The sequence below is a fragment of the Xenopus laevis genome, chromosome 9_10S (assembly GCF_017654675.1).
Source record: "Xenopus laevis strain J_2021 chromosome 9_10S, Xenopus_laevis_v10.1, whole genome shotgun sequence".
NCBI lineage: Eukaryota > Metazoa > Chordata > Amphibia > Anura > Pipidae > Xenopus > Xenopus laevis.
Genome location: NC_054388.1, coordinates 5,510,951 through 5,538,653, shown reverse-complemented (window position 1 = coordinate 5,538,653; position 27,703 = coordinate 5,510,951). Strand labels below are relative to the sequence as shown.

Genomic DNA, 27,703 nt, shown 5'->3' with positions numbered 1-27,703 from the left:
AATTCCATTACATTTTTTTAGGCAGCAACAGTTTTCCTTTGTGGTGTTATAACAACAACACGGCTATTGCAGGTGGCTTAGATTTCCTAAGGCCTATTGAAATGCATTAGTAGGGGCAGATTTACAAAAGGTATTCGATTTCGAAAGTGTCAAAATTCACACATATTAATCCCCCTTTTCAAATGTAAATTTGAATGTGAGATTTATCACACCTTGACTATGGAAACTGTCCTAATTCAAATATTCGCCACCTAAAACCTGCCGAATTCATATACAAGTCAATGCCAGAGGTCCGTTGAGCCATTTGGAGATGTTTTGGGGATAAAAACTCGAATTAGATACGATTCAAATTTTCGGGTCGCAACCATTTGAATATTAGACATTCCAATTTTTTCTTAAATAACCTCCCAGTCAATTGTGAGTATATTCAAATTAAAAAAATTCGAAACTCGACCTTTGACAAATGGGCCTCTCAATGAATAAGATTCACATACACGTCTGCCATTAATATTTTAATACTCAATACAAAGTTTTACAAAAAAATGTTTTAAAAAGTTTATAAATTGAAAGTCTTCTTTCATGTTCATGTTGACTAACCTTGGGCACAAGACATTACAGCCAGGAGTCAGATCCACTTAAATGTATTTTCTTCTTTGTCCATATGTACACATTTCATACTCCATAGATCATTGCTGGCCAATGAAGCAGAAAGAGTTGAGTTTCAGGCACTTGACTTGTCCCAGCTAGCCTGGCTCATTTAGCAGTGCAGTTACTGGCAACACAGTTTAATAGGTTGCAGAGCTTGCACTCTGTTAAATATACATACAGTCTACACAAGGCTTTGGATGTATTGTTTTGGAAGAGTACCGTATGCAGTTGAATAATGAAAAGCTTTTTCCCTCAGTTGTGCCTGAAATCTTTGTATAATTTATTTAAACACCATATTTTTTTTTTTTATATATAAAATACTCCAGTGTTTTGGCAGATGTACTGTGATGATGTTGTACATTCCGGTCCTTTGGTTTCCAGTAGAGGACAGGGATTTCAGCCTTCCCGTTAATGTCCACAGTCAATAGATTCAGTTCATTTCCTTGATCCTTAAATTGTTTCCTAGACTTGTATATCAGGAGTGTTCACTAGTGGCCCAGTGTTCTGCTTCTTTCCACTTCGCCTTCCAACGTCTGTCCGTCTGTAGGGCTGGTTCCTGAGATCTGATGAAGAGACAAAGGTGTGATACCCAGGAGAATTGACTTTTATTAGATGCCCCCATTATAAAAGTTGACTCCTCATGATCACCTCCTGCTCCCACCACCCATGGTACACCCTTAATGCAGTATACTAACCCTCTAAAACATCAAGAAGTTACTGTAATATTTGCAGGCAGAAATGGTAACAGGGATGTTGAACAAGAAGATACATGTAACATGAGAGCACAATAAAAGAAAAGAACATGAGAGTTGATTTTATGAGCTTCTCACCAGTGATAATGTCTTCTATGGCCCAGTTCTGCTCATAAACGCGCGGTTCCTTTGTCTGCAGTTTTTTGTTCAGTTCAGCCATTAGATTTACCTGCGGTCGAGGACTTTTAACTACTGGGGACTGAGAAAAGATGAAGTTGTGCATCAGACTTGGTTGTTGTCTGACTTGGAATCTCATTACCAGCCTAGTAACTCACCTGTGGTACTTGTTTTCCAGCAGACTCTGGCTTCACTTCTTGGACTACAGACTCCTGCTTCTTCCACATTTCCAGGTCCTGCTGAGCTTGCTGAGAACCAGAGAGTGTGTATTAAGTACATATCAGTAACATGTTATTACTGACACATGTAGACATTATGATCATTGACATGCCACATGCAAGAATAGTGACCTTCATGTGTATTTGGCATGTCATATGACAATACCAGCCTGTGGGAGGACCTTGAAGGGTATTATCTTTCCAATGACCACACCCAATCAAGTCAAGCTTTATCTTGACCTACTCATGGCAAAGCCAACCCAACAATTCCCTTGGTATAGAGATGGAAATTAGTGGATATGGTCCCCCTGGTCTACCTTATAAGCTTTAACGAAGCGCACAAAGATGGGGAAGAAGGTTGATGGAGGAGTGGTCTTGCTGTTCTCCCCAAAGTATCCAACAGCAGCATCGTAGGCTTCCTAAAATGGGAGATCACAGAGGTATACAGTTAGAGTAGAGTAAGAAAGAGAAAGTTGAGAAATGACCAGAAATGGAAATAAAATACAAGGGAAAGGAAGGAAGAAAGATGGGCACAAGATATTGATGGTGCCACCATGCAGTCCTTGGTTCTAGTTGCTGATTCACTTGGCACATCAAGCATAAAACTACTCCAAACATGGAGGCATCTATCACATTTCTGCCACTGTCAACTGCTGTACAACCACATGACATGGTTTTACTTCTTAGGGTATCTCCTACTCTTGAAATTGCCATGTTTTGTGGTGACTACTTTGTGGTTTAAAAAAAGGCAATTATCTGTTACAATATCCTGAAAGCTAATGTTGGTTCTTTGTCATCACAATTGTTTACCCTTTGTTGCCATATTTATTTGAACCCAAAATTAATCTGATTTACTATATATCTGTTATAAGCCTCCAGCTCTGTAGGGTAAACTCTTTAATTATTTTGTATGTAGAACTGGTTTTTAATCCAATTCTATCCCAACCAATGGCTCTTCACCTGAGCAGTCTTAGCATCTGCGGCAAGTTGCTTCAATCCTTCCATATTAGATTTGATGAAGTCATTTAGAATAAGACAGTCCTCCTGCTTCGTAAATTCCTTCTGTGCCTGTTCCATCCCAGCCTGCAGAGATTTGACATCAGCCAACACAGCATCCAGAGAGACTGAGGAAGATTGGAAAGGAAGTGACTTTGATAGGCGGGGGACATGGGGGAATTTTCTTACCATAACAATTTATTGGGCATCTTGTTAAGGATGAGACATTCCTGGTAGCTCTAGGGATTGACCCCCAGCTGGTCACATGGTGAATGATACACCAAGTATTAGGTTAATAAGGCATTCCCCATGTTCTTAACTTAATAAGTATATTTGTCATTGTAGTGGTTATTGAAGGAGCCTGGTAGGCTTAGGTCCTTCTGCTTGCTGGGAGTTGGCCAGAAGGAGGCAATTGAAGGTTTTGCAGTCTGTTATTTTGTACATATGTATGTGATTAAATTAAATTGAATAAATGTTTTCATTTTTGGCCTTGATTATGATTATCAGGGCTTATTACTTTTAGGTTTATACAGCCTAACTCTTCCTGTGTGCCTGGAGAATCTGCATGCCATTATATGGTTTGCTGCAAAGGTGCCCAGAAGATAGATCATGATCTAGCATCAGACAATGAGCTTGTAGCCAGTAGATAACAGCTGCCCAACTGGCAGCAGATCCTTTTATTGGGTACATAACGTAATAAAGTGACATGAGAATGGGTATTGTCCAACAATGTCCATGGCAGCCTAACACTTTTGGTGGTAGACCCTCATCAGGTCTGGGCACCCCTGTTTTAGTGGCCATGTCCACAGTGTTACAGAAATTGGAGGCATCCGCAATAAACGAGCAAGGTTAAACCTGCTAGAATTACCCATGTTGTGCCAGTGTTTTCTGTGTCTACGCTGTTTTTGAGGTTGCCCAATTCCTCTATCATCGAGCACCTGGGATTCGTTTGATTTTGAACGGCCAGGGTGTGCGAGTGTAAGTTTTTCGTTTTTAGGAATTGGAGGCAACAGCAATTAAATACATTCATGATAGATCAATTGTTGGTGGTACCTGTGGCAGCCTTGTCCATAAAGTGCAGATCAGAATGGAAGCTGGATAAATGGGAATATTTCTCATGGATCACGCGTATCATATAATGTAGCAAGGTCTGTTTGCGATCAGTGGACTTTGTTTCCAGGAGCTGCTCACAGAAAGAATGTTGGGTAATCACAATGTTTGTATGTTACAGGTAATACAGTCATAGGCTAGTACTGAAGGATATCAGGGTAATTGAGGTTTTGAGAATGTTTCATGGATCAGAATGAGTGTTTTGAACATTTTCTTAATATGAAAATCATTGGGAATCGTATGAATGGCAGTAAAGATTTCAAGAAGCTGTTGTATTCTGGTTGACATTATCACCAGTACCCAAGACACGGTTGCTGGAAATAACATGACAAGATGGCAGCCAGTGGCCCCCATCTGTTGCTTCCAACCAGACATGCCCTCATTTCCTAAACACCCCATTTCTGTGTCTCCTTCTTTTCAGGGAGGTGCACATTAATGATTGCAATGAAGGGAAGTTGCACACTTACCACATCAAGTGACTGCAGACGGAATCCATAGGCTGCACCTCTCTTACTGCTGTTCATGTAATTCCCAAAAGCCAGGACCAGCTGCAGGGACAATGGGATAAAAAAATTAGACTCATGAAAGTACAATTGTTTTTCTACAGGTGAGAGAGAAAAATAAATAAATATGGGATAAATCTCTTGTCCATCAAATAATTTGTCCTCTTACCTCCAAAATCCCTTTTAGTTTTTCAGAGGATTTGATTGACATGGAGGCAGCTATCAAAGAGTCTAATTGCTGAAAAGAAAATTAGTGTAAATTCAAAAATACGAGTTTATCAATATCAGTATTGATTGTATGTATAATAGATCAGACACGGAGAAGAACCTTTAGCATGCCCACTTTGTTACCTCCTAGGTGCACGCCAAATTCTGAATTTGGTTATGGATTTTGGGCAAATCCCAGCTCTTCTTGGATTTTTATTCTTATTGGGTTATGTAATAGACAGTGGGGTCATTTACTGATCCAGGGATGCAAGTGGGCATGTGTATAATCAAAATACACAACTGTACTAGGACTTCAGTGCTACACTGACATTTCTCTTACTGGTTTAAGGCGTGAGGCCATATCAGGGAAGTTGGCCATGAATGTCATGGTGTTAACTCTCTCAGCCAGCCTGGGGATGGAGCAAAGATGGACCATGAAACGATCCTCTGCAGTTAGGTCATCAAGGGGCTTCTGATCGCGGCAGTATTTCGCGATCTGCTGCCTCTCCCAATCTGTAGGCAGGAATCGGGCCAGGAGCTCCAGGAAATCCATATTAAAAGCTTGCATGTCAAACCTGAGAAGAATAAGAAATCAAAATTTTGTCCACCACTTGGAGACACACACCTGGAGACCTACGGAAAGTGTCAGTTATGAAAAGTAAACAATAACCAAATTTAAAATGATCTTTTGGTGCATAATAATTTTGCCACTTCAGGATTCCATTTAAACCAGACACCTTTTGCCAGGACAAGCTCCCTTTAGAAGATACCTATAACACGTTCCTTTCCATTTGGAATACACTCACTTTTGGATTGCAGTGGTAATGGCTTCGGGATTCAGACCTCCTTTCCTTAGAGTGATCGCCAGGTTCTTAGCCCGATTTGTTTCAATAAGGGACACCTTGTTTGGCTGGTTTTGAGCAGCCTTGACCTTCATAGAGAATGTGGTCTGACTTGTACCCTGGGCCTTTGTTTTAAAGTTTTCCTCAAAGTCACTCATATCAAGTTCCTTTTGGCAAAAGGGACAAAGGTTATGTTCTAATGTGATGTAACGATATCCATGTTGCATCATATGTACCTCTGTAGCAAATTTATATCTATGTACCTGCAACACCTTCTCATCATTCAGATGCGTGAAGACTGTCCCATTGATCTGCGTTGGTTTCAATGCCACCCAATTGAGTACTTGCATCCTTAGCTTGGTTTGTATTGGCTTCTTAATACTCATGCCTAAGGTTTTGAGAAAAGGAACTTATCTAAAATTGAGATTATCTAAAGGTTTTTGCTTGTTACATTTTGCATTTGTTTGTTTACACCTGAAGCACAAGTTACAGGACTGAATTATACTCCTCCTTGTCAATGGATACCAACATGGCCTCTGTCTCTGCCAACACAGGGTGGTGAGAAATTGTAAAAGAATTAAAGTAAAGCACATTGAAGAGGGGCACGGTTCAATGATAACAGGTACACAAATATGTTTCCTGGGGGTTCCTAACAGTTTGGCACCCCTACCTTTCCAACAAAGATGTCTCTGCCTGCCAAAAAGACAGGCCCACTGCTTTGGCCTGGCCTTTTCAAGCACGGAAAGTATCTAAATTAACAAAAATTACTAATTTCTATTTTTACACCAGGTTCACTATAACTAGAACTTTATAGAATGTGTAGAGTGCATCCATGTTTTGTATAAATGAGATATAGTATATCTCTGAATGAATCATACAATTGATGTTTCATTCTAAAGGAAGGAGCAGGAACATCTAAGCTTAACTGTACTGTCTTTTAAAGTTTTTGTTTAATTTCTTTATGTTGCAGAGCTAGCAATGATGTTCTTACCTGTGTTTAATGTGGCTGCTGGTTGACCTCCTGGAGGTGGTGGTGGGCCAGGTCCAAAGCCAGAGAGAGGAGGAGGTGGAATACCTGATGCCCCCATTAAGGGAGGAGGAGGTGGAACACCTGATGTCCCCATTGGGGGAGGAGGTGGTGGTGGTGGTATTCCTGATGTTTCAGGTAGAGGTGGAGGAGGTGGAATATCATCTGATTTAGGTAGAGGTGGGGGAGGGGGTGGTTCAGCTGATGATGGAAGAGGTGGAGGAGGTGGAGGAGATGGTCTTTCGTCATGTGTTCCAGAAAGGAACTGAGTAGAAGAAGTGTGAATCTGGTCTCTTACAGGTGGAGGGAGTGGAACTGGTGTGACCTGAGACTCCAGAAGTAGAGTGGGGGCAGTGACAGGTGATTCTTCTGAACTAGGCATTGGAGAGTGGGCAGGGATTGGGAGCACCTCTGATTCTATTAGAGAGGGAGGGAGAAGAGGTGGTGCAGTGGATCTAGGAGAACCAGCTGTGCTGAGTAAAACATCTGCAAAAGAAGATGGGCAGTTTTATCTTGAAGCATTTCTATTGCCATTTCCTAAGTATCTGGTCCCTAATGGAATACATCTACTATTTCAGTGAATAAAAACACATACTCCCATCAAAAGAAATATTCATATAATCACCTGTACTTTTTACTGAAGGCGATATCAGTGTGATTCTGATAGCGGATGGGGACAATGGAGGGGAACTGGCAGCAGATGGTGGATCAGAGGGGACTTTGTTGTCAGAAATGTCCTCTGTGCAAGTATCTCCTGCTGGTTCCATCCAAAGAACTCCAAGTTTCACAGGTTCTGTCTTTTGCACAGTATTCTGGGTCAAATGGGGTGGTTGTATAAGAAGATTGTCCTGGGAACATAAGAATGTAAATCAAAGTTAGGATTACTTATTGCTAATTGAACAAGGGTGGAGTTGAGACTACAAGCTTGAAATAAAGTAGAGGTGAGAGTTGGTCTAGCTGGTCATCTCTTAATTATTGGGTTCTTTTTGCCCCTCTTCCAATACACTTTAGTCCACTGCACTCACCTTTGCAGCGATCAGCTCACGGCGGCATTGATCTAGTTGTTTTTCCAATTCAGCCACTCTCCTCACATATTCATTTTCTGTTTGCTGCAGTTTCTCTGTAACCTAGGAAGTGATCATAGTTTACTTAGTACAGTACTAGTTTTTCTCATCATTCTCTACTACCTACAAGTACGGTACTGACTTTTCTCAGTGTCTTTGAGGAAACACAGTTTTAGTTCATCATTCTCTACTACCTACATGGGTTAAGTGTTCTTGAAGGACCTCAACTTGTTCCAGCATTCCATTCTTAGTGTCTGTATCTTCCATGAGACTGTTCACATCAAAAATGTTATCAAGATAGGCCTGGATCTGAACCTGGAGTCGCTCACTCTCGGTGTGCTTGAGAATCTGCCGATTGAGCACAGTGTGTTAAAATGGAGAAAGTGTTGGATCCATCAGACTAAAGCTTAGAATTTCCAAGAAGTGCAACTAGCTGGCTAAATAGGCCCAAAAGAGTAGAAGAAGGATTACAAGGGTGAACTACTATCATTTGCTTTCCTGCATATTGCTTGAGGGTCAACTTGGGCTACATTGCGGATGAATGTCCATTTGCTCTCCTAGCACAATCCAAACGGTCAAAGTTACAATTTCAATTAGGCCCAAGCACCTACCCATGCATGACATCTTGTCCTTAATACTATCCTTTCATTAATAACTATTAAACTTACCTCCAGATAGTCATCTAGTCCCAGGAGGGTAAACTCGTACTGCAGGAAGACCCGGAAATTCATGTTCTTCACTGAATGTACAATAATATTGATAAACTGCATGCATGCCACCTGCAAATATAGGCACATATATAACCAGAGCTGCCATTAGGCATGTGCTAATAATAGGGGCATCTGCCTTAGGCCTCATATATAGAGATATTGAGATGAAAAACACATAGTGCACGTGACTATAGGACAAAATGGCAATATCAGAGCAAAATTAGTTCCCAACTTACATTCTTTCAACAGCTGGTACTGCAAACTGTATTTTGCCTTGGCCTTGCCACTACTAATGGCCTTACACAGAGATTTATTTTCTACATTGGCCGATTCTAAACATAAGAAAGCTCATAACTTCTACATACACGACACTCCTCTCACCATAAAATCAATGCTTGAATCTTCTGTCTGGAAATATTCCATGAGTTTTTCGAAGCGAACACCTTCCCCGCACACCTGTACAAAAGGTTAATAACCAAGGACGTCAAGTTAATAACCAAGGACGTCAAAATCTTACAAAGACATTTTCCAAGCCTGCAAGAGGGATTTTAGGAAACATTTTCTATGGTATAGTGTAGGGCACACGTTCAATCAATCAATGAGAAGGCTTTATTTTATGCTTTGTCATATGAAAAGGAAATTCGAGATTTCTCCTATTTGACTATGAAGATTTCCATTCATCCAGGTCATGGTATATCTAATATTAATAATTCTAAAACAACTGGACTTGCTGAGTAACCATTGAAGAATCTTCAATGATTACTCAGCAAGTCCAGTTGTTTTAGAATTACTTATATTAGATATTTCTCCTATTTATTTTTAGTCTTTCTCGTAGACTTTAATTATACAAACTCCTTGCAGATAGAGGCTCAACCTAGAACCTTTAGCCCTTTATTCCTGTATGTTTTGCTTGCTATACACTTCATTAGCTTCTTGGTTTTGGCATGGCAGGTTCACTGAAACAAGCTAGGTTCTACTATTCAACCTACATTTTTTTGTAGACCAGATTTAATTACTTAAGAATGTTGCTTAAGAAAATTGCTTAAGAATGACTTCATTGAATTACATCAGTGAGACAAAGAGGAAGAAAGAACTATTAACAAAAACGCTAGATTAATGGGGAAGGAACAAAGCAGGGATGATGCAAAGACAGATGGTATTTTTCGGCTGCTCATAAAAAATGTATTAGTCATTTCAAATAATAAGTGTCCCTTGCCTTCACTGATTCATTTTCATACCCACATGGGCACTAGCTGCAAAGGAATTTGTATGTTCTCCACATGTCTTCATTTGGGTTTCCTACAGGCGTTCCAAGTTCCTCCCACATTCAAAAAACTTTAATTGGCTTCTGATTAGATTACCCTGATATATGAACTGTGAATATGCTCCACTGGGGCAGAGACCAACAACTTTGGGGCTTTATACATAATGTCACCCTACCCACAAAACCCTCTTCAAGTGATGTAGACTTAGGGACTCTTGTCATATGCTTACTGTTTTAAACCTGTGTTTAGCCTTTAGCCGAACCCAAAACAGAAAAATTTGGTAAATGTAATTTGTAGTTTGGCAACTAAACTGATGTACATTTCTGCTCACCCCGAGTATTTCCATGCCTCCTAATCCTGAAACCCATGGGGTTGCTTAAAGTTCATTGTGGTCTGTTGAAAGCAGAAGATCAAGTAGACCAAATATATTATTTTAAATATATGTTTGGTTCTTATTATGAACAGTAGATAACAATATTCACAATGGATCCCAATATACATCCACCATACCAGAGACCTAAAAAAAAGAAGGCCTGGATACTGAATGGCTCTGCTTCTCACCTCCATAAAATAGTTGAAAGACGAGAGTATTAACTCATGTCCACCTCGGACCAAACAGATAGCAGCTAGGAGCTCCAGAACAAGGGCCTTGGTGCTGAAGGAGAGAGGAAAATGCAGATCAGTTGAGAAAAGGTCAACTTTATAATAACTTATAACATTTCCATTTATCATAAAGAGAATTTTGGATGGCATGGGTGTGGAGGAAGCAGAAAGAGGCAAAAAAAGTTGATGGCATTGCCGATAGAAGAGCCCTAATAGACATAGTTAGAAGTAAAAAGTTCTATGTAAAAAGTTGGGCTCCATACTTACCGAGGATTCTTATTGCTGAGACTGAGGGTGATGTGGTTGACACATGATAAGTGTGACATCACCATGCTGAACCCTGACTGCGGAAAGAGAGGAAGAAGGTGGTCGGGCATTAAAACATGTCATTGTTGTACCTTTATAATTTCTCATCACTAGGCTGGCTGGTGGTGACCCTTATAACCTGAATGCGTTCAGATTTCATGGTGACCATTTAAGGTGGCCATAGACGTTACGATTTTATAAAGATCTTTTCGTTATCGTAAGCCCAAACTTATCGTGAAACCATCATTTAAATGTATGATTTGTCCATCAACTAAAAAGACCATTTCAAGCATCTAATTGAAGCTGTGAAAACTGTGTCTAGATGCCTGCTTGGCCCTGCAAACAATTGGATGATGGATACATTTCACTGTGAAAATTTTCTGACCAATGTCAGCCAAAAAATCGTTAGATGTATAATCGTTCAGTGCCCACGATAATTTGATTTGTCAGATCGCTCTAAAATTGGTCTGTAGGGAGAGAAAAATTCAACATCTATGGCCACCTTGTTGTAAAGATATGTCAAAAAAACTACACAGGGCAGTATTACTGATGTAAACAAGATTGTCATCTATAGTGTCTAGAATCTCTTTGGTGGATGCGTATAATAGTTCTGCAAAAAGTAGAAGGTTGCAAAGCCTTAGAGCTTAGAGCAATTGGCTTAGAGCTTTCTGAGATGACTTCTGCTCTCTTTAAGTTATCTTTAACTATTCACCAAACAGGAAACCTCATAACTAATTTTATTGCCACTGTAAACTAATAAAATACAGAACGAGTCTCAAAGGGAATATATAGTAACAAACACAGAAGAACAGGGTTTGGTATTAATGAGAGCAAAAGAAATAAGAGTATAATTGGCTTACTGAGGTTATCATAGATTAACCACGTGTTTTTCAAATAAAGAAATTGAACAAAGGTCTAAAAACCTATTACTATTTCACTTGTACGCCGAGTGTGTTGGACTGTAGACGTGTATTAGCTATATACTTGCCATTTACCTGGTAGTTCATGATGGCCCTCAGACACATGATACACACATGGACATCATCTTTCATATTTGCATGTTTGGTATTTCTCATTGTAGCCCGACTGTGCAGGTTGTATCTGTAAAGCCAAGGAGCGAGAAGCCTTTCAGAATCTATGTCATATATATCCACTGGTCTGGATGTCAGACACTGCAAAACATGGCTACATTTGGGATATAGAGCCACACCTTTGTTATAAGATCGTTACTTTTGGCTGGACCATAGAGGAATGTAGGAGGGTGCATATACTAAAAAATTATCAAAAAAAACCTGACACTCCTTATGGCTTAATTTCTCAGCCTTGAGGATGATAGGCATTGGTTCCACCAGGACTTAAAGGATACTAACAATGCAGTACATATGTCTTAAATAATATCTTAATTTTTGCAGTCAATCCGGCCCTTAACAACTTGAGAGAGCTGGAATGAGTGTGAAGGAGCCTAAATGAGACACAGAACTACTGTGTTGTACTTAGCTGTGCAACTTCTAGGAGATAAATGAAGACTGGTTCTAGCTACTGTTGACTTGGCCTGTCACCAGTGGGGATCTACTGGGGGAGCAGGGGGTGCGATTGGATAAGGGTCCGCACCCCCTCAGGGCCCGGCGGTAGATTGTGCATCGATGCAGCTGGTAAGAAGATCGCTAAGTTCTGGAATGGGGTGTAGGGGGCCGGCTAGTTACGTCAATTGGATGAAAGTTGGGAAGTCAAGGGTTTACCTGGGTGTAAGATTTCTTGACCGAGATGGAGTATTTGTGGGCGATGGAGATGAACTGCTCTTGTTAATGTCCTCTAGGGAACGCTGCAATGATTTGGACTTCTCTGGGGTTCCATTGTCAGAACATTCCATGTCAATTCTGAATTAAGATTGCAAGATAAAAGGTGTGTGGTTTGTGGTGTGGATTAGTAAAGACTGGACAATATAGGAAGGATTGCAGAGAAAGGTTTCAGTGCAATAAAACAACAGTCACTGAAGTATCAGGAGCAGATATAACATTGTAAAATAGTTTTGTTTAGATAGCATATTCATTTAAATACTCACGGGAAAGAACCCTGAGCATAGGACAGATATTCCACCAATGCATCCAGTCCTCCAACCTCTGGGCTCAGAAATTCCTCTACCCATCTGAAAGATATTTCAATTTAATATCAATCGTCCACATATTATAGTTTACTTTTGTGGCAACTGACAATGCTTTCCTATATAACCGTGATGGGGTAAGCAAGAGTTTGACCAAATGTTGAACTGCAAATTGGAGTCTGAAAGCCACAAACCCTACAATCCATGGAGCACAAATAGGGCTTTCTGTAGTCCTTGTGTATTCAGCACTGGAACTATGGGGTAGGCAGTTGTGGCAAGTGCTTTGTTGCAGTTGGGGGAGGTTGCAATTGGAGAAGGAGAAATGTAAGCTGGGTGGGTGGCATGGGAATGGGCCAAGTAGTATTTGTCTTGGGCACCAATACTACCAAGCTCTGTGTGTATCGAGAGTAGATAAATTATCTTACCCAATATGATTGGTCCTCAAGGAGATCTCCAGTTCTCTCAGTACCTGAGTGGATTCCTGGTCCCGTTTCTTGAACTGTAATGCATATATTCACAGTTATTAAATAAAACCTACATGCAGTTTTTAAAAAAAGGCCTGGCAGTGCAGGCCTATGCAACTGGGACTTCAAAAGGACATTTATAAGCCCTGTCTACTCAAAGGCTACTTGACAATATGATTTCAGTACACTCTCATAAAAGGTGCAAAGTCTGCAACATGTCTACAACTATTCAGCTGGTAGCATTTACTGGGCAGTAATTATTATATTGGTTGCTATGGGTTACTAGACCCGAGAAAATGTTGTGCTTTGTGTTAGATCTTCATTAGTCTTTTTTATGTGAAATTGAGTAGTAATTTTTACATATTTCTTGGTGTGTAGTGTAGGTTTAATTGGGTGTATGTGTATTAGGTGAAAAAATCCAACTGCTACTACACGGCCCTGTATAGTGTTTCTAGGTAAGACGTCGCATTATCTGCTGCTTGTTCACGTGCAGAAGAGAGGAAGTGATTAAGCATGTGGTTGTAAGGGGAAACTATTGTTTAATAGAGTAATGAATATTGTCTAGGGCAGCATTTTGCCCTTTGTCTTTTCTAGGGCTTTCCTAGTTCTCCCTGGTTAGACGGGTGAAAGTATTACAAGACTTTTTAAAGAAGGCAGAAGCAAAGGCTTGTTCCAATGCTCGTTTTGTGAAAGAGTTGATAGTGTATTGCGGGGGTCCCTAAACTTTTTTACCCATGAGCCTCACTTAAATTTAAATAAAAGTTGGAGAGCAAAACACGCATGCCGAAATTTCCTGAATGTGCCAAATATGAGCTCTGATTGGCTACTGATATCTCGAGTGTGGACTAGAAGCCAACAGGGGGCTCTGTTTTGCAGCACCTAAAACTTGCCTTCAAGCCAGGAATTCAAACAGAAGCACCTGCTTTGAGGCCACTGGGAACAACATCAAAGGGCAGAGACACACGCTCAGATTCGGGTAGATTAGTCGTTCAACGACAAATTTCCTCTTCTTTGAATCTCCCCGAACTGCCGTCCCCTGCCTTCCCGCCAGCTAGAATGTAAATCGCCAGTGGGATGGGACTCGGATCGAAGTTGCCTTCTCGAGGAAACTTTGAGCGACTTCGGAAAACGAAGCACTCCGAGTGCCATCCCGCTGGCGATTTCGATTCTAGCCAGCAGGGAGGCAGTTCGGGGAGATTAGTCGCCAGAAGAAGAGGCGATTTGTTGTCGGGCGACTAAATCTCCCCAAATCTTCTCATCTGTCTCTGCCATTAGTGTCTCCAAGTGGTTAAAACAGTAACTTGTTTATGTAGACGTCCTCCTGTCAGAGCTACCACTTTGCCATCCTATTTCCTTTAGTTTTTTATGTAATTTGGATATAAACCAGAACTGGTCCTGGAATGAAAGTATTTGCCCTTATCTGTGGCTTAAAATAAAAGGCCCTTGACTCAGCAGTTACCTCTGATCTGCCAACTCCAAGCAACTAAAGTAAAAGTCTTATCTTTAGATTAGATATCATTGTGTTTACTTTACTCTATCGTAGTAGGCGTAGTTGGCATATATTTGGCCTGGATATGTCACCATTTCTGACATTTGCCATGTCGTGACAATAATCTGTGCAGCTAATGAAAACTGAAAGTCAATGTTCTGAATTTATTGAGGAGCACAAAACGATGTGTGTTATCTGCTTGGTTTGTTTGCACATCTGAATAATGAAAATGAGCAATGTCGGACTGGCCCACAGGGATACCAGGAAAAGTCCTGGTGGGCCCAGGTATCAGTGGCCCCTCATGCTGCTAAACATTTGGCCTATTTCATGGCCATTCCCTATTTCTATGAGAACAAAGAGACTAAATAGATGTAAATAGAATAATAGCATGTAAATAAAAGAGACTAGGAGAATAGAAATTGAGTGAGTAGAGGAAGAATAATAGTACTAAGAGTGGGCCCCTTGTCTAAGATTAATTGGTGGGCCCCTGGTCAAAGGTTTTTGGGTGGGCCCCTGGTGTCCTAGTCCGACACAGAAAATGAGCCTGAAGGCAGAGACACACGGGGAGATTTGGGGAGATTTAGTCGCTCGGCAACTAATCAACTCTTCTTCTTGGGGTGACTAATGTCCCCAAAATGCCTTCCCACCGGCTAGAATCTAAATCGCCAACGGGATGGCACTCAGAGCGCGTCGCTTTCTGAAGTTTCCTGGTGAGGGGACTTTGGGTGACTTCGGAAAACGAAGCACTCCTAATGCCATCCAGCCGGCGATTTAGATTCCAACTGGCGGGAAGGCTTTTCGGGAGATTAGTTGCACAAAGAAGAGGCGATTTGTTGCCGGAGACTAAATCTCACCAAATTTTAGATTGTGCCCTTACCCTAAATTATTTGTTTTTATATCAGGGTGTGTTATAATTTTTTTTACTGACATTACTGCATTGTGGATTTATGGTCGATCTGCGTACACTGTACATTGTGAGTTTGTCATTATCTCTCAAGCTGTTATGTGTCAGGAAGCTGTTAGGTCTCAGTGCGGAAACACCCCTGTTTTTGTGAATTACAGTAATTATACTAGGGGTGGTGTAAGTGGGTTGAACCACATACCCCTCAGGAATGAAGCACAGTGGAACAGATCTAAAGTGCCTCTAGCAGCCAGTTGTTTTAACCCTATTCCTGACTTTAGGAACATTAATGAAATGCCAGACACCCCAGTAAATTTAGATTATAGCCAATAGATGCCATAATAGGGATAGTAAAGTGACTTCTAATTAAGGATGTACCGAATCCGGGATTTGGTTCGGGATTCGGCCAGGATTCGGCCTTTTTCATCAGGATTCGGATTCGGCCGAATCCTTCTGCCAGGCCGAACCGAATCCAAAACTTAATTTGCATATGCAAATTAGGGGCGGGGAGGTAAATCACGTGACTTTTTGACACAAAACAAGGAAGTAAAAAATGTTTTCCCACCCCTTATTTGCATATGCAAATTAGGATTTGGATTCGGTTCGTTATTCGGCCGAATCTTTTGCCAAGGATTCGGGGGTTCGGCCGAATCCAAAAAAGTGGATTTGGTGCATCCCTACTTCTAATCCATTGTAGATACAAAAAAGCAACATTCTTACCTTTCTACTGATTCCTCCTGTGTCCAGGTAGCTCCTCAGTTTCTGGATATAGGCTGCTGGTGGGTTCTTCACTTGAAAGCGCTCCTATGGGGAGTTTATGGAAAGGGGCAGAAATATTGCATGAGTGCCAAAACACTCTGAATCACCCTGTATGTCACTACCCTTAATATATAACCTTAGTTTTGGTTCAGGTATATACAGTAACTGGGTTTAAATTTTAGACCTTTTTTGTATCTTCAGTCCTAATTCCTTAAAAGTCCCAGGCTGGTATCCAAACCCAACAAAGCCCTCACGTCTACGGAAACATTTTGTAAACAGCCAGCATCACCCAAACTTGCACTCACCTGATCACATACTAGTTCCCACTTCTTGTCTTGATCATATTGGCGAAGCACTTGGATCTTGTCTGGGGGAAGATTCATGGCGTCCTGGAAAAGAAGAGAGAAAACATGGTAGTGGTGAAGGCACTTAAAATCATCAGAAACGTGACACTGTCTACATATATGAACCTAAAGTTACTAGTAAATGGCCCAGTTGCCTAATTCTACTCGGCTAGACCTCTTGCTTTGTTTGACCCTATCCTATGACCAGGGATCATTACATTTAATGTAATATAATGTCATTTGGGTTGAAAATAGACAAGTGTAAGTTCAACCCTTCCAATATCCCCAGCACATATAGTGGAACTCTATTATTCAAGGTTAAAGCGGTGGCCTTTTGTTCTTTTCGAAATTCCCCCACTGTCTATTATGTCTTTCTCCTTACATATCTGTCTTTCCCTCTTTGGCCTCAAAGAGAAATGGGAATAGCCATGGGATATGCATAATGGTTGGGTGACACTGTGGCCCACCCAGATTTCTCCTGGTATCCTGATGGGCCAGTTGCCAACTGTTCACTTTACAAATATAGTTTGCAGTCATTCATATGGAGAACCATTTACCCAGTGTGTATTTTCCATTGACCAGAGTAAATGGCAGCAGAAGACTTTTTTGAAGTCTACCCTTAGCCAACAACGGGGCCATATTTGTTGCCATCATGGAGATTTTATGACAAATGCGCCAGATATAGTTTACAAGCAACCACTAAGACGTTATCTGTCTTGTTCTGTTTCTTTATTTACAAATGTTCTCATGTGGTTGGTCTGCAACCTTTCCTGTTAGCACCACGAAGCTGACAATGAAGTGTGACAATCTACCCATTCTAACTTACAGGAATGCTTTACAGATCCTCATTTGTTGAATGCTTCTGCACATTTTTAGCCATAAAATGACTTAGGACATAGAGCCATGGTTTGGTGCTGGTCTATGATTCTTACTTCTTTGAAACCGTTTGATACCTGCCGAATAAAGGTGTTATTTATAGATTCCCGTGTGGATATGATTTCCAGAGTAGATAACTATTCATTTCCCTCCAAACGAATACATTAAAACCAGCCTCGACATAACACTTTATAGAAAGCCCTTTATCATTTATTGAGACCGTTGATTTCAGAATTGCACTTCCTTCGTTTGCTTTGTTCTCCCACTCTTTATATATCTCCAGGCTCATTTGCTGTCTTTGTTTACACGTATTTATATTTAGTAGACATGTAGGAAGAACTGACTCATTAGATCTCTGCAGAAAGTACTGGCGCATTGTCTCCAAGTCCTCTAAATCACACTGGTCTGTTTCACATTTTGGTGCAAGGAAACTGGTTATTGCATTGAGATCAAAAAGCTGTAAGGTGTCATAGACCAGTGATCCCCAACCAGTAGCTCATGAACTCTCCAACCCCTTGGATCTTGCTCTCAGGGTCCGCAAAGCAGGTGCTTCTTTTTGAATTCCAAGCTTGAAAGCATGTTTTAATTACATAAAAAAGTATAGTGCCAAGTAGAACCTCTTGTCGGCAGCCAGTCCACATAGGGACTACCAAATATCCAATCACAGCCCTTATTTGGCACCCCAAGGGACTTTTTTATGCCTATGTTGCTCCCCAACCTTTTTTACAGCTGAATGTGGCTCTTAGGAAAAAAAGGTTAGGAATCCCTGTCATAGACAGTCACTATGTAATAGGTTGGTGGGGGCTGTTTGGGCCTCTTTGTGCTACAAATGGCAGGGTCTATTTTAAATCCCAGTCCAGACCTGATTTCTTCTTCGTAGGTGCTTCATCTTCAACCTGCAAGACCATGTTCCATTTATTAAAAGTTTTCCATTGGTTCCACTTGTCACTCCCCGTTTTTGTTGGATTCTGCATTAGGCCGCATGAGCCCTGTGCAGTTGCAGATTGGCTTTAGTCTATTTTTTTAGTAGATGATTGACCATGACCCTTAGTTAGCATGCCCATAGAACAGAGATACTGGTGGGTCCATCTGCCCCAAGATTTTGGAATTGAACGCACCTTATCTATACAAATTACTAGACTACTTGACGTATGGCCAATCAATATAGTTCCCGAGATAAAGGGGGCGCAGTACTCACCAAGTTCAACTGCTGTGTTAGCTTAATCGTGCCACACCAAATTGAAACAATGTTTAGGGGGGGGAAATCACCTCCCTTTATCAGGGTCCATTTGCCCAACATACACATATTAAAAATAGTACAAAACCAAATGTTATCAGTACATGTATGGCCAGCTTTAGACAACTTCTATTATATCCTATGTGAGGCTGAAGAACTATAAACAAAAGGAAAAATTGGGAAAGTGGGAGTTGCCCGGCCCATCAATCGTTTTATTGGTCATTGAAATAAGATTTAAGTGACATTACACCATTTCAATGGCAAATGTTTGACAATATATTCTGTTCAGTTTAATGAAACATATTGAAAAGTAGAGAAGCTTATACTTTAGCTATATGTATTTATAAATAGAGCCCTTACTTACAGAGAATGTTTTGCCTGGTAGCTCTAGTAAAGCTCTAGTAAAGGTTAGCGAACAAAAAACCTACATTAGCCATTCAGAGTATTCTTATAGATACTGGTCTGTTGATGGTCTGTAACGTCTATGTTGTTGGGACACTCCCTTGAAATGTCATCTGTGGGGCCACAAGCTCTAAGTATGAGTCACCTTGCTTCTTTATCTCTGGAGCTACTGTATATATATATATATATATATATATATATATATATATATATATATATATATATATATATATATATATATATATATATATATATATCATTCACTCGTGAATCTTTTATTTAGGATTCACTGCCTACAGGAGAGGTAGACATGGGTAGGACATGGGCATCTCCTTGCATGACCCTTCTTTGTAGGTTCATGATGCACAAAGGAAGCAGCACATACAAGGTGCTCTGGAGCCCTGTACTTAATGTCCTCTTAATGTTGCTCCCATTGACATAAGGCTGCTCTAGCTGGGTGAAAGTTCTGATGGTCTGATTAAGTATAGTAGGGGTCCCCAACCTTTTTTAACCATGAGCCACATTCAAATGTAAAAAGAGTTGAGGAGCAACACAAGTTTGAAAAAAAATCCCTTTTGGTGGTTGGTGGTGCCCCAACCTGGCCAGTTGCCCTTATAAAAGAGCAGAAAACGTGTTTATTGTCTCCAAGTGAACATACCAAAGGCAGTGGTTCAGACCACCCTAGGTCCATTGTCAAGCCCTATTATCTTAGCCTTTTGAAAAGTCTAATGTTTGAATGGCTACATGGTGGTCTATGTGTATAAATATATATTTTACAAAGACAAGTCAATACTTACACTCCTCTACACCATTTCAAGTGAGTTGCATTAATAGGAGTGTAACTGTTGGGAGACTTAGTATTAAGGCCACCCAACCCACAACATGATTGAAATGGTAGGTGCCCCTTCACCTGTCCTTCCTGGACCTGCTGCAGTTACGGGGTCTGCGACCCCATAATGCTATTCATGGGACTGAGCTATGAAACATGTCACTGTCAAGTTCTTGGTCTGCAGTACATGGAAGGTGTAATGTCGTTCATCCTTCCTGTGGGTTTCCTGTTAATGTTTTTGTTCTGCTCTTCTGGTTCTGCTTATAAATGTGAGACATGACAGAAAGACAGAAAAAAAATACACATTTTAAAAAGACACAATAGCATCATCAATGCTTTTTATAATCCCACTGTAGTGTGCTGTTACAGTAGAGTTTTTGGGTATCATAAGCTGATAAATGGTCTGGCCATTTTGGGATCATTAGGTTAAAGAGGTGATTCAAATTTATGTTAACTTTGAGTATGTTACAGTATTTCTAACTCTAAGCAACTTTTCAATTGGCCTTCATTTTTCTTTCTTTTTTTATAGTTTTTTAATTATTTGCTTTCTTCTTTTGACCCTCTCCAGCTTTCAAATGGTGGGTCTCTGACCCCATCTAAAAAAAACCCCAAAGCTCTGTAAGGCTACAAATGTATTGTTATTGCTTCTTTTTATTACTCATATCTCTATTTAGGCCTCTCCTATTCATATTTCAGTCACTTGGTTGTTAGGGTCATTTGGACCCTAGCAACCAGATTGCTGAAATTGCAACCTGGAACGCTGCTGAATAAAAACCGATTCCAACTCCATCTATGTCATACTAAAAGTTAATTTAAAGGTGAACAACCCCTTTAATGGCACATGTCCTCTTTCTCCACTGGCACAAACTCCTAATACCCTCTCATACCTCCCGTCATTGACATAAATGTAAACCACCTGCCATCCCTTTCAACATGGGGTAACAGCAGCCACATTAGGGCACAATCTGCAGAGTTTTTATGTATTTACTATGTCTCCAGGCAGGTTCATTGGCTCCTGATAATACTGAGCCTAGTGCCTGTGTGAATGTAATAGGGCCTTTGAATTGTAAGCTTCACTGTCAGGATCTGATGTATAATCTCAGTAAAGCGGAATATATCAACACTATATAGATCAGGGGTCCCCAACATTTTTTACCCATGAGCCACATTCAAATGTAAAAAGAGTTGGGGAGCAACACAAGCATGAAAAAGTCCCTTAGGTGCCAAATAAGGGCTGTGATTGGCTGTTTGGTAGCCCCTATGTTGACTGGCAGCTCTACTTGGCTCTATACTTAGTTTTCATGCAATTAAAACTTGCTTCCAAGCCTGGAATTAAAAAATAAGCACCAGCTTTGAGGCCACTGGGAGCAACAGCCAAGGGGTTGGAGAGCAACATGTTACTCACAAGCTACTGGTTGGGGATCACTGATATAGATAAAGAGTAATAATTTCAAAGATGCATTTTTATATGAATAAAAGATAAATAATGGGCACAAAAATAGACCATCTGGCTCGGTTTCAGCTGCTAAAATTCTGTGTATCTGTAATTCTACAGAACATACAGTAAATATCCCTGGCCAGATGCACATGGGATGACAGATCCTGCGCTATATACACAATAACAAATCTCTGCTTGTGACTCCCCGTCTGGGCACCGGGTGATTTCCTATTCCGCTGCTGGACCAGAGACTTGCAATACTAGAGCCACAGCTGCATTTACAATTTAGGCAATGGGTTAAGCAGGGTCAGACTAGAGCATTGGGGGCCCATTGGGTTCCAAACTTCCAGGGACCCTGGCAGTTCAGGGGAGCAGGTCCATAAGGGCCGGGGGCCCACCAGGTTTTTTCCCAGTGTCCAGCTGGCCCAGTCAGCAGTCCATTTCTTACAGTATGTAAAATATCACATGCTTTCAGCAGCATTAATGTTATATGTAAATGTAATTGCTCTAGGAGGAATTCTAGGCGGTACAGGCTATGACCAAACCTGGGGGGAGGCTGTTCCTGCAGAAATGTGCATTTTATAGAGAATTGCCTGTACTGGCAAAGTGTTATGATTCAACCATTTCAATAATACAAATACAAAATGAAAATAAAGGAGGAAACAGAATGGCCACACCCTATCTAAGTTCTGCTGGACGTTGGCTTCTCTGAGCTCAGTCTCCTGACTGATGTGTCACTTTGCTTGTACTTCCTAGGCTTATGGGTTTTGGTCTTATGATCAGCGATGTGGTCAGGCATCTCCCTTTTCCTTTCTGTGGGAGATTTTTCCTTCCTTCTGCGGGAGATTTTTCCTTCCCTCTGCGGGAGATTTTTCCTACCTTCTGCGGGAGATTTTTCCTTCCCTCTGCGGGAGATTTTTCCTTCCCTCTGCGGGAGATTTTTCCTTCCTTCTGCGGGAGGTTTTTCCTTCCTTCTGAGGGAGGTTTTTCCTTCCCTCTGCGGGAGAATTTTCCTTGCTGCTTGGATTTTTGGCTGAAGAACTAGAGGGGGCCTCTTTACAATGCCCTACAATGACAGGTGCCAAAGCTTTTCCTTCATAGGAACAGTATCGGACTGGGGCCCACGGGGACTGCTCTCCAGGGCCTCCCGCCCTCCTTGCTGCGCCGCACCGTGCCCTGTGCTCCCTTCCGTGTGTTCCACGCAAGCACGTGCAGATGACGCGGTGCTCTGGCTTTTTTTTTTTAAAATACCACGATTGGGGGTTTGGCCCGGCAGGGGCCCATGAAGGGTCGGGGCCCACCGGGTTTTTCCCTGGTTTCCCGCCGGGCCAGTCCGACACTGCATAGGAATATCTAAAGCATACCTCCCAACATTTCAGAAACAAAAAGAGGGACAAAAAATTTCCCACATGTAGCACGGTAAAAAAAAATTTTGACCAAGCCCATTTTTGTGGAAACACCCCCTAATTTCAGCTATTACAGTTTTGCTATTGAAGGAGAATTGCCCTTTAAGCCGTGAGTCTAACTTCTCCCAAGGGACCTGTTATCTTATATTGTTACAATTACTTATTTGCTTACCTAGAAATTCACAATAGTATCTTATCTGCTGCTGTGGCTGTTCTGGCCTCTCTGCCAAAAGCCAATTAAGTTAGAAACATTGTTTCTTTTTCTGCCTGTTCAGTGCAGAGAAAAACTGGACTTTCCAGTACAAAGGAGGGGCTGCGGGTTGAACTGTCAAAAGAGGGACTGTCCCTCTAAAAACGGGACAGTATTTCATCCCTTGGTGAATGTACCTGTGGACACCCCCTTTTAGTGCACCTACACCTGACACCACACCCTTAATCCCCCCTCCACTCACAAACATCTGATAACAACAGGTGAATGAGAGCCTGAATAAAACATGAGCCCAGTTCAATGTGACCTTCCTCTGACATCAATATCAAGTGTCATCTCACTGTGCTTATGGAACTACAACTACACATTCGGAAGATTATCCTTGAATACAGTGCATGGACTGCGTTGGGTTTGCTGGTGCAGAATGCCATTAATCCCCCCGCCCCAGCATTTATGCTGCACCGCTGCCATTATTGTGCCATTGTGTACTTATAGTGAATGGTGTATTTTGGTGCTGGCAGTTGTAGGAGGTGTGCCCAAACTAGCATTGGTCGGCAAGTTCCAAAATTCTGCCCAAAACCAAACCTGTACCAAAAAACCAACTATCATAGTTAAAAGAACCCCTCAGAAAAAGTACCCTATATAAGGTAATAAATGGAACTGGGGATGAGCGGCACCTCCACTTTGGGTTTCTCAATTCTCGCAAGAACATGTGTCACCCAGGGGAGGGAAGCAGGCCCGGACTGGCAATCTGTGGGTTCTGGCAAATGCCAGAGGGGCTGCTGTATGGTTACATAGAAGGTTACCATATAGTGGGCTGGTAGGGGACCGTTTGGGCCTCTGTGTACTTGGAATTGCAGGGCCTATTTTGTCTACCAGTCCAGGCCTGGAGGGAAGAGTTATCTCAGGCAACAAAACGCCCTGTGTGCCATTACCCTTAGGGGGGTCATTTACTTTGCCCCCCAATGATAAGTAAATGACCCCTTTGAGCTTTCCATGTCTACACAAACCTACACAAAGAACACATGTTGCAAAGGTCGCATTGTGAATGTCTAAACATCCAGGTTGCACAAGTCCAATAGATAATGTCTGCACTACACAACTGTCATACTCAGGGTGCAGACTGTGAAAACTGTACGTCCTACGTTGACACTATAATTGAATTTAAATGTGGATTTCTAGTGTTGTCCATCCTTTGGAGGCCCCTCGCAATCACTGTGCGTTGTTAGCATACATTTAATCAACTCTAAAGGCCAATATTGTAAGTACCATAATTTTTAATATTAAAGTTATTTATAAATGGCAAAACAATAAAATCCCGCAAGCGTCAAAGACAAACTATGCTGTAGTCTGCCTGGTCATGTCCCCAACCTCCCCAAACTCCATCCCTTTTGCGATTCATCCACCTCTTTAATGGCAGTCCGGGGCCCATGTTTCCAGTCCTGCCTGTCCCCACTGAGGGCAGCCCTTTCTGCAAGCGCCCCAAATTATAGAAAGGCCGTCTTCCATAGACTCCATAATTCACATTTTAAAAGATGATTTCCTTTTTCTGTGTAATAATAAAACAGTACCTTGTCTTTGATCCCAACTAAGATATAATAAATCCTTATAGGTGGTGAAACAATGTGGATCTCGGCATGAGGTTCAGCTCATGGTAAATGCACTTCATGTGATGTGCACAAGCAGTGCCCATGATGTGTAGCTCACAAGCAATGCACCAGGATGTGTAGCACCACAAGGAATGCACTATGATGTGCAGCTCACAAGCAGTGTACTAGGATGTGCAGTTCACCAGGAATGCATCAGGATGTGCAGCTCAACAGAAATACCCCATGACGTGCACAGTGAAGCTCACCAGGATGTGTAGCACCACAAGGAATGCACTATGATGTGCAGCTCATCCAGAATACCCCATGATGTGCAGCTCACCAGGAATACCCCATGACATGCACTGTGAAGCTCACCAGGAATACACCAGAATGTGTAGCACCACAAGGAATGCACTATGATGTGCAGCTCACAAGCAATGTACTAGGATGTGCAGTTCACCAGGAATGCATCAGAATGTGCAGCACAACAGGAATACCCCATGACGTGCACAGTGAAGCTCACCAGGAATGCACCAGGATGTGTAGCACCACAAGGAATGCACTATGATCTGCAGCTCATCCAGAATACCACATGATGTGCAGCTCACCAGGAATACCCCATGACATGCACTGTGAAGCTCACCAGGAATACACCAGAATGTGTAGCACCACAAGGAATGCACTATGATGTGCAGCTCACAAGCAATGTACTAGGATGTGCAGTTCACCAGGAATGCATCAGAATGTGCATCACAACAGGAATACCCCATGACGTGCACAGTGAAGCTCACCAGGAATGCACCAGGATGTGTAGCACCACAAGGAATGCACTATGATGTGCAGCTCATCCAGAATACCACATGAAGTGCAGCTCACCAGGAATACCCCATGACATGCACTGTGAAGCTCACCAGGAATACACCAGAATGTGTAGCACCACAAGGAATGCACTATGATGTGCAGCTCATCCAGAATACCCCATGACGTGCAGCTCACCAGAAATACCCCATGACGTGCATTGTGAAACTCACCAGGAATGCACCAGAATGTGTAGCACCATAAGGAATACACTATGATGTGCAGCACATCCAGAATACCCCATGATGTGCAGCTCACCAGGAATACCCCATGATGTGCAGCTCACCAAGAATACCAAATGACGTGCACTGTGAAGCTCACCAGGAATGCACCAGAATGTGCAGCACCACAAGGAATGCACTATGATGTGCAGCTCACAAGCAATATACTAGGATGTGCAGTTCACCAGGAATGCATCAGAATGTGCAACTCACCAGGAGTACCCCATGACATGCACTGTAAAGCTCACCAGGAATGCACCAGAATGTGTAGCACCACAAGGAATGCACTATGATGTGCAGCTCACAAGCAATGTACTAGGATGTGCAGTTCACCAGGAATGCATCAGAATGTTCAGCTCAACAGGAATACCCCATGATGTGCACATCGAAGCTTTTCAGGAATGCACCATGATGTGCACATCGAAGCTTTTCAGGAATGCACCATGATGTGCAGCTTACCAGGAATAAAAAAAACATTGCAGGGTTTCCCAGGACTCAATGCAGGACTCTATTCATTATGTTTCAACAGGAATTTTAAACTAGTTTATGTAGTAACCAGATACATTTAAAGCAGCCAATAATAATAATAAATAGCAACCAATGACATCTCCACTTTCATTATTTTAACTGCACCAGATTGGTACAATCAACTGTTGATTGGTTACTACTGCTTAGTGGACCAGGGCAGAATTTTGTGATACACTGTCACCTCCTTACGATATGGGCAGTATTGATGGAGACACTCACTGATGACGGATGTGTGATCACAAATAAGTTCCTTCTACTGCCCCCATAGATCTTTTAAATAACACATGAAGTGAGATTATACAGACTGCACATAGCGTTCCATATATTCAACATCTCCTGGTCCCTCCTCCATTTAACAGAAAGATCAAGTTGTGAAATGAATGTCCCTGCAAACGCCAAACCAAGTTTAATTTTTAACAGCTCAAAATGATAATTTAGAGTTCTTCAAACTTTATAAATATCCTCAACAGAAAAAATGGAATGCTGAAATTATGATGTGGGCAGGTCTTGGGGAGCACCATGTATGCAAACCCTGGTGCAGGCCAATCATCTCAACATTACATTTCCTACAGCCAACAAATATATCCAACAAATATATCTTAAGTGAATAAATTGGATATAGATTGCACATCATTTGATTGGCAGCATAATGATTTATCTTGATGTCTACATACTCCGTGTATCTAAAGTTCATTTAGACCAGTGGCTCCCAGCTAGAGGCTCACAAACATGTTGTGTGCCACTCTATCTACTCTTACTCCCAATGATGTCCCAACATTGTAGCATAAGTTCACTACCATGCAGAAGCTGCTGGAGGCTGAGAGTCCACATGGGGCTTATAAACAGTAGCTCTGAACTGTAACGCCAGTCATGGTTTTGCATGATTGTTTGGCTCCTCAACACTTTGTCCATGAGATTGTGGTTAAAGGCGCAAAAGTCCATAGACACCCCTTAGTCCACTAATAACTACTGGGCTTGCTGTTCCTATTATTGTGCCTCTAGACTAGTTATATTAAATTAAAAAGAAATATTAGGACCATTTAAGACATTCCTGGGCTAAATTTTTGTGTATATATAGTTATATGTACTCACCAAAACCACGTTAAATCTCTGTTCCAGTTCTACTGAATTAGGCCTTGGTAGTTTGGGAGGTGTCCCTTCTTTCTGTTTTTGTGTTGGAGTCCCAGAAGACAATTGTCCTCTTGCATCCCGGGCCTGGAACATATCCGGGTTTCCAGCAGCATTCCCCATGATCCAGTCCGCTCCTCGTTTTAGCAGTCCAAAATCCAGCCTGAGAGGCAGAAGATGGGACAATAACTACAGATCAGATCAAAGAAGTATCAACGGTGAATTTCAGGTGGCACACACCCAGCTTCCGATTGACTTGCCACCACAACTTGAGGAACCACCCAGAGAACGGAACGTCACAGTTGATGGATGTTAATCTCTCAATAAATAAAGTGCACGGGGAAGCAGTGCAGAACTGAAACTGTCAATAACGACATCACTGGTGTACATTTACACCATGTACAGTGACAACCCGTTGGTTTGTAGCTGTAGTTAAAGTAAGGTGTCTTCTGTAGAATTTGAAATGAAGACCACAAGGCAGAAGGAAACTAGCTTTCTAAATCAAATGGGGGAGGGAGCAAGGTGTCCGGAAGCTTACTTCTGATGCAGACAGTTTC

General features: G+C 41.6%; 1 protein-coding gene across 1 annotated transcript; it reads right to left on the bottom strand.

The window, feature by feature from the left end:
* Window positions 1–497: 497 nt before the first annotated feature.
* On the bottom strand, window positions 498–27,703 carry fmnl1.S (formin like 1 S homeolog). Its single transcript, XM_041578637.1, has 26 exons — window positions 27,111–27,703; window positions 16,388–16,471; window positions 16,044–16,127; window positions 12,895–12,968; window positions 12,431–12,514; window positions 12,108–12,245; window positions 11,364–11,469; window positions 10,330–10,406; window positions 10,021–10,114; window positions 8,576–8,650; window positions 8,153–8,263; window positions 7,683–7,832; window positions 7,446–7,547; window positions 7,046–7,268; window positions 6,385–6,906; window positions 5,657–5,781; window positions 5,358–5,560; window positions 4,892–5,126; window positions 4,514–4,582; window positions 4,309–4,389; window positions 3,785–3,914; window positions 2,696–2,859; window positions 2,053–2,154; window positions 1,676–1,765; window positions 1,479–1,599; window positions 498–1,211 (listed from the first exon to the last, which is right to left on the bottom strand). The coding sequence occupies exons 1-26, from the start codon at window positions 27,267–27,269 to the stop codon at window positions 1,111–1,113; spliced, it is 3,504 nt and encodes a 1,167-aa protein (XP_041434571.1). The 5' UTR covers window positions 27,270–27,703; the 3' UTR covers window positions 498–1,110.

Excerpts from the sequence above, each read along its gene's own strand:
- fmnl1.S (XM_041578637.1), bottom strand. The coding sequence starts at position 27,269 with ATGGGGAATGCTGCTGGAAACCCGGATATGTTCCAGGCCCGGGATGCA. Across the intron at positions 16,128-16,387 it reads GGGAACTAGTATGTGATCAG|GAGCGCTTTCAAGTGAAGAA; the intron begins GTGAGTGCAAGT and ends AACTCCCCATAG. Across the intron at positions 7,269-7,445 it reads GTGAGCTGATCGCTGCAAAG|GACAATCTTCTTATACAACC; the intron begins GTGAGTGCAGTG and ends TTATGTTCCCAG.